The sequence below is a fragment of the Betta splendens genome, chromosome 14 (genome assembly GCF_900634795.4).
Source record: "Betta splendens chromosome 14, fBetSpl5.4, whole genome shotgun sequence".
In the NCBI taxonomy this organism is placed as follows: domain Eukaryota; kingdom Metazoa; phylum Chordata; class Actinopteri; order Anabantiformes; family Osphronemidae; genus Betta; species Betta splendens.
Window position 1 is genome coordinate 419823 of NC_040894.2, and position 15525 is coordinate 435347.

General features: G+C 43.9%; 1 protein-coding gene across 8 annotated transcripts in view; it reads left to right on the forward strand.

Moving 5' to 3' along the window:
- Positions 1-3494: 3494 nt before the first annotated feature.
- The window catches only part of LOC114869096 (glutamate receptor 1-like), a 37114-nt gene continuing 25083 nt past the window's right edge, over positions 3495-15525 (forward strand). For 2 of the 8 annotated variants that reach the window (XR_005898558.2, XM_041073672.2), the window contains exons 1-2: positions 3495-3796; positions 5775-5909. Coding sequence is in view for 6 of the 8 variants with exons in the window: in XM_041073672.2 (XP_040929606.1) it covers positions 3613-3796; positions 5775-5909 (319 nt within the window). In the remaining 2 variants the exon portion in view is untranslated. The remainder of the gene's footprint in view (positions 3797-5774; positions 5910-15525) is intronic. The other 6 variants (XR_003788105.3, XM_055514472.1, XM_029172952.3 and 3 more) reach the window with 3 other exon arrangements.

Here is a 15525-nt window from a genome sequence, read left to right on the forward strand (position 1 = left end):
CTTGTTGTCTCCACCTCGTGTGGTTGTTTAATATATGGCTCAGTCACGTCTTCAGAACCGGTCCAAACCAACCAGCAGCCACTTACAGGAGCAGTAACTGTTAATGACACACTTCACACATTGTGTTGTCAGGATATGCTAGACGCTGGACCCACATGCACAGCTTAGATACACTTGGCGAAGGTAAATGAGGATTTATTCCCAGAGGCAAAGTTCAGATCATGCAGGGTCATACGCAGATAGTCAATATGGAGCAATGCACAGGATCAGGCAGAATCCATGTCGGGGACAGGCAAGGTTCATTAACAAAAGCTCAGGATTACAGTACCGTTCCATCAGAGGCAGGGTTGTCGTCAAGTTAGCAAGCAGGGTTGTTACCAGACAGGATCAAAGGCCAAGGCGTACAGAACAGACAAGGACTAGACAGGATCGGTGCCGGTGGTCAAAAACAAGGTTCAATATAACACGGCTAGGCTAGGATTCAGGACGCTGGAATGTGGTGGATATCACGCAACAATCTGGCGACTGGAGAGTGTGTGAGGTGGAAACTAAATACTGACTCAGATTGCCGATTACTGACAGGTGTGCGTGATGACGACCGGTAGTGACAGGGAAAAACAGCTGTGGTGTGATTATGGCAGGAAGTCCTTCAAAATAAAACCAGAGATCAGAACCAAAACATGACAGACAGGAAGGACTTCAAAATAAAACCAGGGACTAGAATCAAGACGAGACAGACAGGACGTGCTTCAAAATAAAAAACAGAACATGACCAGAAGCCTAGACCGAGAATGTGACAGTACCCCCCCCCCAGGGCGGATACCAGACGACCAAAGGCAGAACCATCCAACCGAGCAGGGTGAGCAGAGGGAGGACTGGTGGAGGGCAAAAACTAAACTCAACCCGCATGGAACACCAACAGGGCGGGCGGAGGGTGGACTGGAGGAGGGCACAACGAAAACCCCTCTCAAAACAAGACTCACACCCAAACACGACAGACAGGGCAACCCCACCAGACAACAAAAACAAAACGACCCCAAGTCCAATAAACAAGGAAAACCAATCTGAATGTCCACAAGGTAAGTCCAGGATACACAAATAAACACACGTCTTGCTGCTCCTTCTCAAGGAGGGTGGAGACACGATGAGATCCTGCTCAGCCGCCGCTGAGGCAGGGTGGCACACTCAGTGCCCATGAGCTGGGCCAGCGTCCACAGGGACCACCCCGAACGGCGATGTCCTCCAGGCGGACGACAATCCTGGAGGCTGAGGGGTCGAGGCGGACGACGCCGCAGGAGGCAACGCCACGCAAACAGCAGGAGGTGCCGAGGGCGAGGCCACCAGACTGGATGACGAGTCCGAGATGGATGTGACGCTGGAGCCAGAACCAGAGACGAGGGCCATCGTGGAGACGGGACCAGACGAGGGACCTGGATAGACGCAGCAGACACCGGACCACCAGGAGCTGAGACGAACCTGGCCGGGGGAGGACCCAAATGCGCAGTGCTGACGCAGTAGACAGATGGTATGAGTAAAAGGATATAATACCAGAATCGTAGTCACAGACAGTCCAGGTCATACATGTGTAGGCACAAAGATTGAAGCACAGAGGGAGCAGGCGTAATCACGTCCAGTTAACAGGCAGGGTTCAGTAACAGAATCTACAGAGTACGGTACCGATCAGGATCAATCGAGAATCAAGTCGGGAACACGGAACAGGGTCGAAGACGAGGTAAACTGATGATAAAACTAAGACAGGTGTGTGTAATGAGGACCAGGAGTAAAGCGGGAACTGCTGTGGTATGACCAGAAACGGAAGTGCTTACAAAATAAAACAGGAAACTGGAACCAAAACCTGACAAGGTAAACCAGAAAAGTCCTTCAAAATAAAACAAGAAACAAAAACCCAGATTTCACATGTTCGCCTTCCTTTGTGCACAATAAAATATGTTCGGGCGAAACACAAAACTTTGTTTCCGGACCAGAATTGAACATTAAATAAATAAAGACACAATAAATATGCAAAAAAAATAACAAAAAGATAACATTCAAGTCAGTTAAATATAGCGTCACCAATATTGCAACTAACACTGTCATAACAATTGACATTGAAACTGACAATAAGTAAACATGAATCAAACTAACTTACCAAACTAATCCCACAAGTGAAACAAGTTACCGCCATTACAAACAAGAACCTAATGTCACATGAGGCTACCAATGAACAAACAGGGCAAACACTGGACGAAACAGCGCCATGTGGCTGCTGGAAGACAAAGTGGAACGGAAACACTTAAAGTTCTATCTTTGTTCCACCACCACCATGTGTTCATTGTTTTCCATACATTCCATGATGAAGTATCATAAGTTGTCATGACAGCATCTAAGCACAAAAATACACATTTAGATAATTTTTATAAATTCTGCATATAAGCACACAGAACCACATACAATATATGAAGAGAACTTAACTCCCTTTGGAGACCCTCGTGGCTATTTTTGCCACGCTCATGAAAAATGTTATTTAAATTCATCATACATTAATATTTTTTTTACTTTTTTGTTTGTAAATCACTTCAACTTCACTCCTGCCCAAAAGTACTTTCAGGATTTTTTAAACATGCCAGTTTAGAAGTACTGCTTGTGTTTTAGTAAAACACCACAAAAACTTATTTTTTACATATAATAAGTAGTAGTAGGATGGGGTTTTGGTGCTAATTACAGCATAAGTCAAAGATTAACACCAAAATTGGTTTAATTGTGGTATTTTTTATAGCCAGATACTCCCTCTGGAGACCCTCACGGCCAAAAATGCAGCATAGACTTCAATGTAAACCAAGTTTTTTAATCTTCTTGCCATTCCACTATAAAACCATGCATTCTGTAATGTCAGCATTTCATCTTGAAGAAAAATAGTGATATTTGACATTTTGTCTGTATTCCACTAAATATAGCCTCTTTCTCATTGTAGGCTGAGGCATGAAGTTCTTCTAATTTTGGCCGTTATATTATGAAGGCGTTTGTTGCTTGATTTATGGGTATTTTTTAAGCTTTTCTACAACAGTTAAATGTTGTTTCAATGTTAAATGAACGTTACAAAACAACTGACATTATTTCAACCATATGTCAACGTTGATTTATCAGTACTTTGTTAACCTTTTTACAACCATTAGCATTAATGTTGTTTCAACACTACATCAACGTCACATCAACAACTGACATTATTTCAACCTCATTTTAATGTTAAAGGTCGGTTGTGTGCCTGGTGATAAGCTGGTGATCAGCTCCTTGGACTTTTCTCTTTTATGATTAATGTTTTCTGGAAGGTCAGATATTTAAAAGCAGCAACACAAATTCAAATGATCCAGATGCTGCAGATGATGTGCTTTAGGTTTTGCTGACACGTGTTGTGTTTTACCCGCCTTATGAAGAAGAGAGTACAAGGAGGATGATGATGGTGGTGGAGGAAGAGGAGATGGGGGGGGGGGGGTACAAAAACAGGGAACCGTCGCTCTGAGTGTGATAGTCGACGCGGCCGCTGAGCTCTGCGCTCAGAACGGGGATGTGTGACACGGGGACCGTCTGACCGGACCGAGACAGAGACTGGACCGAATGGGGGATGTGTTAGTGTGTGGCCGGCCCGTGGATCGGTTCCGGCCCGGCTGTGGATGGGATCAGGGCGGCTCTTCGGCGTCTCCCGTCGGTACTGTTGGAGGAATCATGCTGCTCCTCCTGCTGCCGCTGCTGCTCATCGGAGTCTGCAGCGGCTCAAGTTTCCCAAGTAACATCAACATAGGTGAGTGAGACCGCCGTGAACACAGCACGGAGCGTTGCTGTGCGGAGATGATGGTCATTAAACAACGCGAACTGTTGTGTTCAGCAGCTTCACGTCGCTCTCGCCGTCTCACACGGACTTTGTTAGAGTCGTCCCAGCAATAGAACGGTTCCGCGTTTCTGTCGGTGTGTTTAGAACCTGGAACACACGCGCTGTAGCAATCAGCCACGCGTGAATGCGCAACACACCTGCGCATATAAAGTTTTGTTCCCCTTTCATTCAGTAGGACTAGAACCTCACACGTTTCGTGAAATGGAGTGGCGCAATTGCTGAGGTGCAGAGTCATGAGTGACAGACAGAAAGCAGACGATCGGCTATAAGGATCCACAGTCTGGACACGTTTCCCCCTAAAACCAGGTTGGTTGTGACGTTTGGTCTGGTATCAGTATCAGCTCCTGGTGCTGATGAGGCACCAACATGGACTAACCTACATGAAACCACTGCTGAGGCTGAAGCTCCCTGGAGCCACATTAAAATCCTGACTAACCCTCTGTCAGAGCAGATGGAGGCGTCCGGCCTCAATGAATCATTTAATACTCCAGTATCGTCCACATAGTGTCGCGTTAGCACTTTGCAGCGTGTGGGCTCGTTTGGAGCTCCTCAGGCTGTAGTGAGGGACAGCCACTGTGTTTGTGATCCCTCCTGACTCGCATACACTGTATGAAGCACTGCAGCTACTTAATTAAATACTGTTACTGTGTGGCACTGTGCTCACGTGTCCTGGACGATGACCTTGGCAACTCTTACGTCCTTCCAAAGCTGAAGTGAGGATCTTGGTAATTAGTACCCATTTGTACTTTTAGTGCTAATGATTCTTGCTCCGACCATGCGGTTCCAGCAAATGATGTGCAGAGACAGCCGTAAAAGTGAAGGAGATGCATGTTGGAAAATGTTTGGCTAAAAAGAGTAGCATTACTGTAACTGAGTGAAATACTGTACAATAGCTAACGCTAGCTCCAGTGCATTCAGCGCTGTAGTTGCCTTTTGAAACTTCTCATTATGTTTATTTTATGTCTAATCTTAAACAGACACTGCTGTTCCACTTCCTCAGTGATAAGATGCTTTCCAACATGTTACTCAAGGAAAACAAAGATGGTGGAGCTGCTAACAATGAGCTGTGATTAACTAAGTTGTGGTTAACTAAGCCTAAGGCATATGTAACTATGCTCTAATTTACCAATCCTAACCTAAACCTGTGGCTAACGTTGTTTTTGTTTGGCTGAAATGAGGAGTGAGGTGTTCCCTTTTCTGATTGACTAAATTCAGCTGATTAGGTTACTTTGTGCTGAGGGTTAAAGCAAATCAGCTTGTGTACAAAATCCAACATTTGCTTTGTGGCTGTGAACAGCAGAGACAGAGCCACTGTACAGTCACTCCTGAAAAAGACCTGTTTCCACTTCACATCAGGAAGGAGGAGCCTCATGCAGTCGAGACTTCCTGTAATGTCAGTGACAATAAGCACCATCAGACTCAGAAGATGATTCAGTTGACTGAAAGATACTGTACATATGGGCTTTTAACAGTGCTGTCGTGACTTTCCGTCATTGTCAGGTCAGATGGGATTTATTCCTTGTGCCTGTGGAGGTTCAGACCTTGGTATAGAACCATTAGCATGGAGTTTCCTTTCGCCTGAATCTTGAGGAATGTTCTTCCCTCAGTTGTTATATGAATATGAAAGTGTGGCACATTGTTCTTGAATTAAACTGTGCTCTTCTATGAAATGAGCAGACCGGCAGCTTCTAAAACAAAGTATCAGAGACGAGCAGAACTTATTATTATTTTCATTCAATTATTTTCAGAAAGGAATCAGAACATAAAATGTTTTAGGCTGAGTTTCCTCCTCACATCACCTCTGTCTGTTTGTGAACAGCTCTTTGTTCCTTCTGAATGTTTGTGTTGTTAAAAGAAAATAACTCCTGTGTCTTTGCGTGTGGAACAGGAGGCCTTTTCCCCACCGGCTCCCATGAGTATGAGGTGTTTCGCTTTGCCCTGGCACAACACCAGGACATCCCCAAACTGGTGCCACAGGTGGACATGGTGGACACAGGAAGCAGCTTCGCCATGACATATGCCTGTAAGTACAACTGAATCAGTAAACAGTTTATGCATTAGCTTTGCAACAGGCCCAGTAAAAAGAGAATATCTGCTCAGAAAAAATAGAGCAGATATTTCATTCAGCAAATGGTGGCGACCGAAAATCAGAAGAAGCTTTGGGAGCATTAGATTTAGAATCATCGAGGAGAAGAAAAACATCTGACCTGAATCAATCTCTGAAACGGCCAAAGGTGCAAACAGGCGAACCGCTGATGCGTCTGGTTTTGTTCGATACCTTTAAAGCACCAATTCACAGCAAAAGTCATCTCAACGTAAGGTTCATACTGTAGATGAGTCGCATGCTGAGCAGAGGCTGCAGCCAGTTTACAGCTTCAAAGGTATACATACTGTACATAGGTGTACATGTATACATACAAAGGTGTGTGTGCAGGCAGCTTAGCGGTTACTGTACCTTCAGGACCACGGTTTGGGTTTGGGCCAGCAGTCAGACCCACCAACAAAGTTTGACAGCCAGAGTTCAGGTCATCAGCGTCGAGACAATGTTTTCCTTTGCTCTCGGGAGAATGTTCAGGTTTGAGCTGCAGGAGGTTCAGTCCTGGTCAGAACCGGGTCAGAAGCAGCTCAGATCCTGATGCTATGGGGCGGTTGCAGCATGGGGACTGTGCCTTGTTTCTGTCGATGAGGCTCACTGTGCCCTGTTGCCTCGTTCCTCCACTCTGGACATTTAAATGGGTCAGGCTTTAGAAGAACAGGAACACATGATTCCAATACAAAACATGATCTGTGGGATTTACATCAAGTAGTTGAGCCTGAAGACTAGAAAGAAAGACGGAAAGTGAAAGTCAAAGTGGGACCAAAAGATGGAATGATGGAATGAAAAGGGCAAAAGAGAGAGAGGCAGGGATAGAAAAACAGATGGGATGAGAGAGAGACGGGGATAAAGAGAGAGAGAGAGAGAGAGAGAGACAGAGACAGAGAGAGAGAGAGAGAGGATGAAGACGAAGACAGAGCACGACAGGGATGGAAAGAGACAGGGAAAAAGAGAGATACATTGGGAGAAAGACAGGAATTAGAGAGAGATAGACAGGGATGGAAAGATAGATGGGATGAGAGACATGGGGAGGAGTCCAGGGCAGGTGGGATCAGGTCAGGTGCAGCAGTTCTTTTGTTCTCTGTTCACATCTGCAGTAGAAGAATACCGATAAGTTGGTTGTCAGAACCATCGGATTGGATGAGTACGAACTGTCTGGTGGTGACAGTAAAAAACACAACCAGGAAGTGTGGCTCTGGCTGCCGCACATAAATGGCAGCATAGATTGGACAGAACTGAGTCCAGTGTGACACATCCAGATCCAACTCGTTAAATTCACCAGCTGCAGGGAAACATGAAAAGACCGTTTAATGTTCTTAAATGTTCTTTAATGTTCCGTATAGAAGGTTCTAATTGGCCAACAGCTGAGTTCTGCTGTTGTTCTGCTGCTTCGTATCCTCTTCATCATGTAGGATGACACAGAGTGGTGACTAATGCCTCTTCACTGTTTAGCGTCAGCATCATCACATCGGACCAGATTATTGTCATGGTAAAGTTGATTCTTGGTGCTTCACCAGCCCGTTAACGTTTCACTGTCAGCTCAAAGGACAAGTCCGACACATGACCTGTAAACACATGAAAACATGACATATTTTTAAGTTCACTTTACAAAAGAGCAAGCATTCACCAGACTAATCATAATAATGATCCGATGTCACTTGCAGTTATAATACAGCATAGAACCAGAGGTGAGACACTGTAACAAACACATCCTACATTAAAACAGTAAACAAGTTTGCAGCCCAGAACACCAGGCAGCTCCGAATAGACCTGGAAGGAGCACAGTAAACAGAGCATTTAACAAGGTTCTAAAGACACTGATGTTAACTCACTTCCACATGTGAAACAATGAATATCAGTCTGGGCACTGACTCTGCATCAGCTTTCTCGTCGGCCTTAACTCCTGAACTAGAGCCACTCATTAGGCTGAATCCTGCTTCACTGGCAGGAAGTCCCGTATGGGACCACATATCAGTGGTGTTAGTAGTGAAAGGACAGACAGCTTCTTTAGTTTGATGGTGACCTTTGGCCCTTGAGGTCTCACTTGACTCAGCACAGTCGGTTAAATGTGAAACGAGGCAAAGGTATTAAAAAACGTTTATCTCCAACAACAAAAGGGCAAGTCAGACAGATTCTCTTTAATGAATCTTCTAAAGCCTCAATTTCATGTCAGACAAAACTGAAGTACAGTAAGATCAGATGCCAGAGTCAATTAACCAAGGAACAATAGGAAGGAGGGAAGCTGCAGGGCATTAGTGGAAGCTTCTCAGAGGAGCAACGTGTGGCACAAGTTAAAACTAAACGGTCATTTGTAGACAGGATTTTTGCAGACTTTTTTCAGATCATTTTAAAAGGAGCCAGCTCAATACAAAGCTGCTGTTTAATATTTCAGTACTAAAGTCAGTCTTGTTCTCCTGTATCATGCACTTCAGAACAGAGTGTCTTATGTATGTGGAGCTTGAGCGAACTGGACATCGTTAGATTGGTAGAAACAAGACCAAACAATCCAGATCGTTTTGTCTCAGCACAGGAATCAAAATTCTCCGTTGGCGACATACAACCGCAGGGACTGTGTACGAACTGTACTGTAGTTTGCTAGTCATAGGATGTAAGTTGTGCTGGATTTGACTCGTTTTAAAGTTCATGTCAGGCTGGCTTTAGATGAGGAAACTCAGCATCAGGAGACCTTTGGAAAGTGTGAAAAGCATAGCTGCTGCTACACTACGTTGCCCTTTAGTAATGCGCTTCGTTTTCTGCCTGTAAACCTTGTAGAGACACAAGAATCCCAGCAAGGGATTGACGTTGGAACTGAAGCTGTGTGTGGTCACGTCAGGTCCTACACATCCATCTACTAAGTCAGCTGCTTCATCCAGTGGTATGTCTATGTAGACAACAAGGCAACAGGGATGAAGTTCAAGCTTTGGATGTGTAAGGAACTTAAAGCTGCAAATGCCCAAGGTTCACTCACATAAACCAGCACCTTCCGCGTAAAGACAGGCACCGGGACCATTGATACCAACTGTGATGCTAAACTCATCCAAGCTGCTCCTCCTGTGTCTGAATGCGGCTCTGGTTTTAATCCCAGAGGTCTGCAGAGGACTACTGTGATCATTTTCCCTGACAGCTGTCACTGTACATGCTATGATTCAATTTGATTAAACCAAACATGATCTGGCCTCTGCAAGTCTGATGATTCTACAAGTCCTTTACATCCAGTCCATCTACCATTTATTGGTTGAGTCAGGAAGGAAACCGAGCTTTATGCTTAATACTGTAGGAGCCAGTTATGGACACAGGTGGATGAAGCCAAGCTCATAAATGTTTGGGTACTAGTAGCAGCCATAGCACTAATTTGTGGCTTCTGTACGTCTGAATTGTTCTGGTGGAGGTACAGTAAGGATTTGTGTTGACATGAGTTCTGTTAAGGTCCAACTACAGCATTTTATCTGGCTCTGCCCTGTGGCTATTGTCCTCTTCCAGTCATAAGATTCAAGATTCAAAAAACTTTATTAATCCCAGAGGGAAATTATTTTGCACACTTTGATGGCTGTCACAGTTGGAGATACACACAAGAAGGTAGAGCGATTAAAAATAAGAATGCTAATGTAAAAACCCTGATAAGAGGAATATGAATGCGAGCAATGCACACGACACAGCTTTCTTCTTTTGCTCGAGTGTATTGAGTGCAAATCATTCAACAAACATTTACAAAACACGTTGAGACTGACAAATACATACAAAACTAAACACGCATTCGCTCAATGACAAGACAAAGATGGCGACAAAGATGGCGACAAAGATGGCGACTGCGCACCCTTATCACACAGGCACACAGTGAGGTTAACCTAGCATTACCCACACGTGGCTATCTATTTAGGAATTTACATTCGAACAGTTGCACACAAAAGACCGGAAATGCTTCCCTGGACATGTACATTGTTGCCATAGCACATATTGCAACAATGAACATTTGTAGGACCAAGATTTATACTGTACCTTAAAGGGATGATATGAATGATAGCAATGCACACAACACAGCTTTCCTCTTTCGCTCGAGTGTATTGAGTAAAGCAAGCTGAGGTGGCCTTCAATATATTGTAGCGTAACAATTTGGAACTCCCTCTGCTAGACTTTCTCTGCAATTACCCCTACTCTGTACGTCGTCTATTGCAGTGGGAAACTGATACCGATGCAAAACAAAATAGAAAATACGGTGTAACACCAAAATAAATAACTCCATTCAACATATGCTAAATGACTGGATCTGATGCCAAATATACCACTGTCACCAGTAATATTCAATTTGTCACACTAACACATCTACATACACTTATATCTAATTACTAGCTAAAGTGTTACAGTATATGTTACTGCACAGATGAATATAAACCTTTACAGAGAGAGGAGAAGTAGTACAGGCTAATGGCACCGGTAGGAAGGTTCTCCGGTGGCGTTCTGTGGAGAACCTAATACTGATCAGCCTCTGGCTGAAGGTGCTCCTCTGTCCAGCCAGCACACTGTGTAGGTGGTGGGAGGTGCAAGAATCAGCCCTGACCTGGGCTGGGCATCCAGGCCTTCTTGTTCCTAGTGGCTCTGTGAGGCTCTGAGTTTGAGCTGTCTGACGTTAATACACTGGGGTGAATGTGCTGGCCCTACTTCTGTGTCCACGCTCCCAATGTTTCAAAGTGTCCAAAGTGGAGTGTTTGCTGGAATGACAGCGCGGAGCACGTCTTTCTGGGAAAGCAGCAGTAAAAGTGTTGGCAAAATGACGCAGAGCGACAGAGTGAAACTGTGACCTGACCGGTGGATGAGTGTCTTTAGGCCGTAAGTAAACACTGGAGCTTTGTCTCGTCATGAATGGAGGCAGTTGAGACTGACAGCAGCGGAAGCCTCTGGTTAAAGAGTCCTCACAATAAACTGCCAAAACTCTTCAGCTGAACAAGTCTCCCTCCTTCTAAAGATACATGATCATTATTCATCACATACTAAATAGACAGAAATATAGACGGATAGATGTGTCAGGAGGATGAACAGCTCTGTGGGTAGATGTGGTCTCAGCTGTGGGCCCTGTGGCGCTTGCCGTCCTCTCTGGGCTGTGTTTAAATAAAGCTTTGTCTTAACGCTTCAGGTGGCGAGGAGCTAGATGTGTGACTGGAGGACCCTTGATGTGTAGTAGTTGGCCTGCTCCATCCCTGCCACGTCATAACAAGGGTCCACCTTCAATAACAGAACTAGAAGAGGCCAGTGGTGGCATCTGAAGCTAATTAGGATTATTTTGGTTGTGGGACACAAATAGATTCAATTCAATTTTATTTGTATAGCACCAATTCACAACATAGTTGGTAGGTACTTTACAAGGTAAAGACCATTGTGTAACACCGTACACAAGTAAACCCAACAAATCCTGCATACAGCAAGCCTTTAATTGTAATTCATTACAATTTAACAGCAACAGTGAAGAGGAAAAACTCCCTCTCCAACGAAGAAGAAACCTCCAGCAGAACCAGGCTAAATGTGGGCGGCCATCTGCTTCGACCAGTTGGGGTGAGAGGAGATAGATTGAGAAAAGCACATCAACAACAGCAACTACAAAGCACAGGCAGGATGGTTGGACCAGAGACTGGACACAGGATTGTTGGACAAGAGACTGGACACAGGCAGGATGATTGGACCAGAGACTGGACACAGGATTGTTGGACCAGAGACTGGACACAGGCAGGAGGATTGGATCAGAGACTGGACACAGGATGGTTGGACCAGAGACTGGACACAGGATGGTTGGACCAGAGACTGGACACAGGCAGGATTGTTGGACCAGAGACTGAACACAGGCAGGATGATTGGATCAGAGACTGGACACAGGATGGTTGGACCAGAAACTGAACACAGGATTGTTGGACCAGGGACTGGACAAAGGCAGGATGGTTGGACCAGAGACTGGACACAGGATGGTTGGAACAAAGACTGGACACAGGCAGGATGGTTGGATCAGAGACTGGACACAGGCAGGATGGTTGGATCAGAGACTGGACACAGGCAGGGTGGTTGGATCAGAGACTGGACATAGGCAGGGTGGTTGGACCAGCGACTGGACACAGGATAGTTGGACCAGGGACTTGATACAGGCCGGATGGTTGGATCAGAGACCTGACACAGGATGGTTGGACCAGAAACTGGACACAGGATGATTGGACCAGGGACTGGACACAGGCAGGATGGTTGGATCAGAGACTGGACACAGGCAGGATGGTTGGACCAGATACTGGACACAGGATTCTTGGACCAGAGACTGGACACAGACAGAATGGTTGGACCAGAGACTGGACACGATGACCTGAACCATCTCTAACCGCAGCTGATGCTGGGGGGGACATTCAGAGGATTTCCAGGAACTTTGAGGGGCCCACAGAGACCAGCTTTATTAACAATAACATTATTAGCAGCAATATATTAAATAAAAAAATTGTATCTATAAAATAGTTCCAAATAAGACGGCTTCTTTCTGCTTCTCCGCGCAAATTACTCCCCTCCTACCATTTACTGCACGGTTCTGTTAATCTGGATCCTATAGGCTTGCTACTGAGTGAGATAGTCAGATCAGCAGCGGTTAAAACAGCAACGTCCTCGAGGTCAATGAAGCATAAATCCAGCCATCAGAAATTAATAAAAAGGTTTAACAAAGCAGAAAGAGAGAAGAAGGGCCCACAATATCTTTCAAAATCGCTTAAAAGAAAGGTTTTGTTTATTCACAGAGCTTCTTTTGCACTATAATGTTAGCGCTACTTTCATACAGTATGTACTTTTTCATGATCTGCTGGGTAGCAAGTGAATAAAAATTAAGTCTACACCAGACATTAGTTTTTTGCATTATACTACAATGTAACTGACATAAACATTACACATATACTAAGTTGCAAAGGTTGTACACTTGAAAAGTTCATTTACTGTATACTTACAAAGCCATAATTACTCAAGGTACAAGCTGTAGAACACGAGCTGCTACCGTTTCTCCTTCTCACTGCTGAAGCTAGGTGACAAACGGGAAATACGTCCAAGATGCGCTATTTGACGAGAGCGGTAGGAGCGCTCACTCAAACTGCTTTCCAAGGTCCGAGTATGAAGCTCTAATATTAATAACAATATTTTAGCTATTTTCAAATATATAAATGTTTTGTTATACTAAAAAAATATAGCAATATTTCTGCTTTAAACTGGTTTATTATGCCTACTTCATGACACTATATCCATACCTATATCCATCTTCTACCGCTTGTTCCCTCCAGTGCGGTACAGTGTTTCGCCAACAACAAGCTGTGGGTCCCATCGGATATTAAAGCTCTCCTTAAGGAGAAGAAGACAGCGTTTAGATCAGGGAACAGGGAGGAGCTGAGCAGGAAAATCCGTGAGGGGAAAGCCAGCTACAGGAGGAAGATGGAGCAGCCACAGGCTGAAGGGGCTGATTTTCCCGCCTTTCGTCTCCATGACAACAGCGCAGCTGCAGCTTTGACTGACACTCAGTGTAGCAACTCTATGCACATTACTGATTAGTTAATTACACTGTTTGAATGTTCAGTAATTAATCACACACTTCCTCTGAATCCTTTCAAAATAAATGTACAATTCATTTTTTTGCTTTATTTGCGCTATTTCGGGTAATTATGACTGGTTAATGAGACTATTTTAGTTTAGATATTCAGCACACACATTTTTTCCAAATATTTTCAAAATAAAAGCAAAAAATCAAATCTTCAGCTTTAATAGCAATATTTTTGGTTTGAATTGGTTATTTTTAGAAATAGTTAAGACATTTAACATGCAATTACCCACACACACACTGACTCAATACCCTTTCAAAATAAAAACACCAATTCAATTCATTAGCTTTTTTTAGTAATTTGTATGCCTCTGAATAGTGAATGTATAGAATAGCAATGTGACTTTTTTATTGTGTAGCAATTGTCTACACACCTTCTCCAAATCCATTCAAAATAAAAGCACCAATCCAAAACTAACTTTTATAGCAATATTTCTGGTTTTGAGTGGTTTATTATGACTAGTTAATATGACTAATTAGCAATATTTCTGCTTTCATCTGCTTTATTGTGAGTAGTTAATGAGTCTATTATACAATTTAACAATTACCCACACTGGTTTCTTTCATATTGTTTCAAACTAAAAGCACCAATCCAAATCTCTCCGTAAAAATAGCAGTGTTTCTGCTTTGAACTGGTTCATTATGACTAGTTAAGACTCGTTTACTGTTTAGCAATTACCTGCACACATTTCTTCCAAAGCTTCAACATTTTACTCTGCAGCTACTGTGCTCTCCGGTGTATCAAATGTTTCCACAACTTTAGGCTATTCATTTATTTTTTAACTTAAAACTATTTAGTTGTAATATTTAGCTGTTTTGTTACATTTAGGTATATTGTATCTTCCATTATTTTAAGCAGTTCTTCAATTTCAACAAATTTTCAACTTTCCTCAATTTAAAATTTAACTGCTTCATCTTCTTCTGCAAATATTCAGCTCTGTTTAAACAACTCATTCTCTTCAAATACATTAATTTGTGCGTCACATTTTCATCTGTCTTAAATGTTTCAGCTACTTTCAGCAATACTCCAGGAATACATTCAGCATGGCAGCATTCACTGTCATTTTCCTATGGAAATGCTTTATCTAGTTACTAGCTAAAGTTTTATTACATATGTTAATAATAAAGGTGTGAGTGTGTGTGTGAATGGTTGTCTGTCTATGTGTTGCCCTGCGATGGACTGGCGACCCGTCCAGGGTGTACCCTGCTTCTCGCCCATAGTCAGCTGGGTTAGGCTCCAGCACCCCCGTGACCCCACATTAGGGGGATGGATGGATGTTAATAATAATATTTGAACTTTACTGATTCCACAAGGGGGAAATTTCACTCTGCATTTCTACCCATTCCCCAGGGGGAGTAGTGGGCAGCCACAGCGCAGCACCCAGGGAGCTAGTGCGAAATGTGTTACTCCAGGGCACACTTGGTGCTCTGGTGGGCGTGAACCTGGGACCTTCCACTCCCCAGGCCAAAGCTCTATACCAACTGACGTACTGCCTGGATGAAGATCAACCATTACAGAGGGAGGAGGAGTTGTACAGGCTGATGGCACCAGTAGGAAGGTTCTCCGGTGGCGTTCTGTGGAGCACCTAATACTAATCAGCCTCTGGCTGAAGGTGCTCCTCTGTCCAGCCACACACTGTGTAGGGGGTGGACGTGTTGTCTATAGAGAGGAGTTGGATCAGCATCCTCCTCTCAGCTACAGCATGTAGGGGGTCCAGCTCCACCCCCAGAACGGAACCAGCCCTCCTGATCAGTTTGTCCAGAACATAGACTGTTCTCCTCTGTGTAGCTACATGACAGTGAGGCAAAAGATTATGTGTGCAGCCAGTGGCTGGACCTTGAAGAAGTTCCAACCTTCACTTTATCAAGCTATGCTATTTAAATAATCCCAAATTTGAACTAAACTATACTTTCCTTTTTTCATCAAGCTCAAAGTTACATCAAACCATA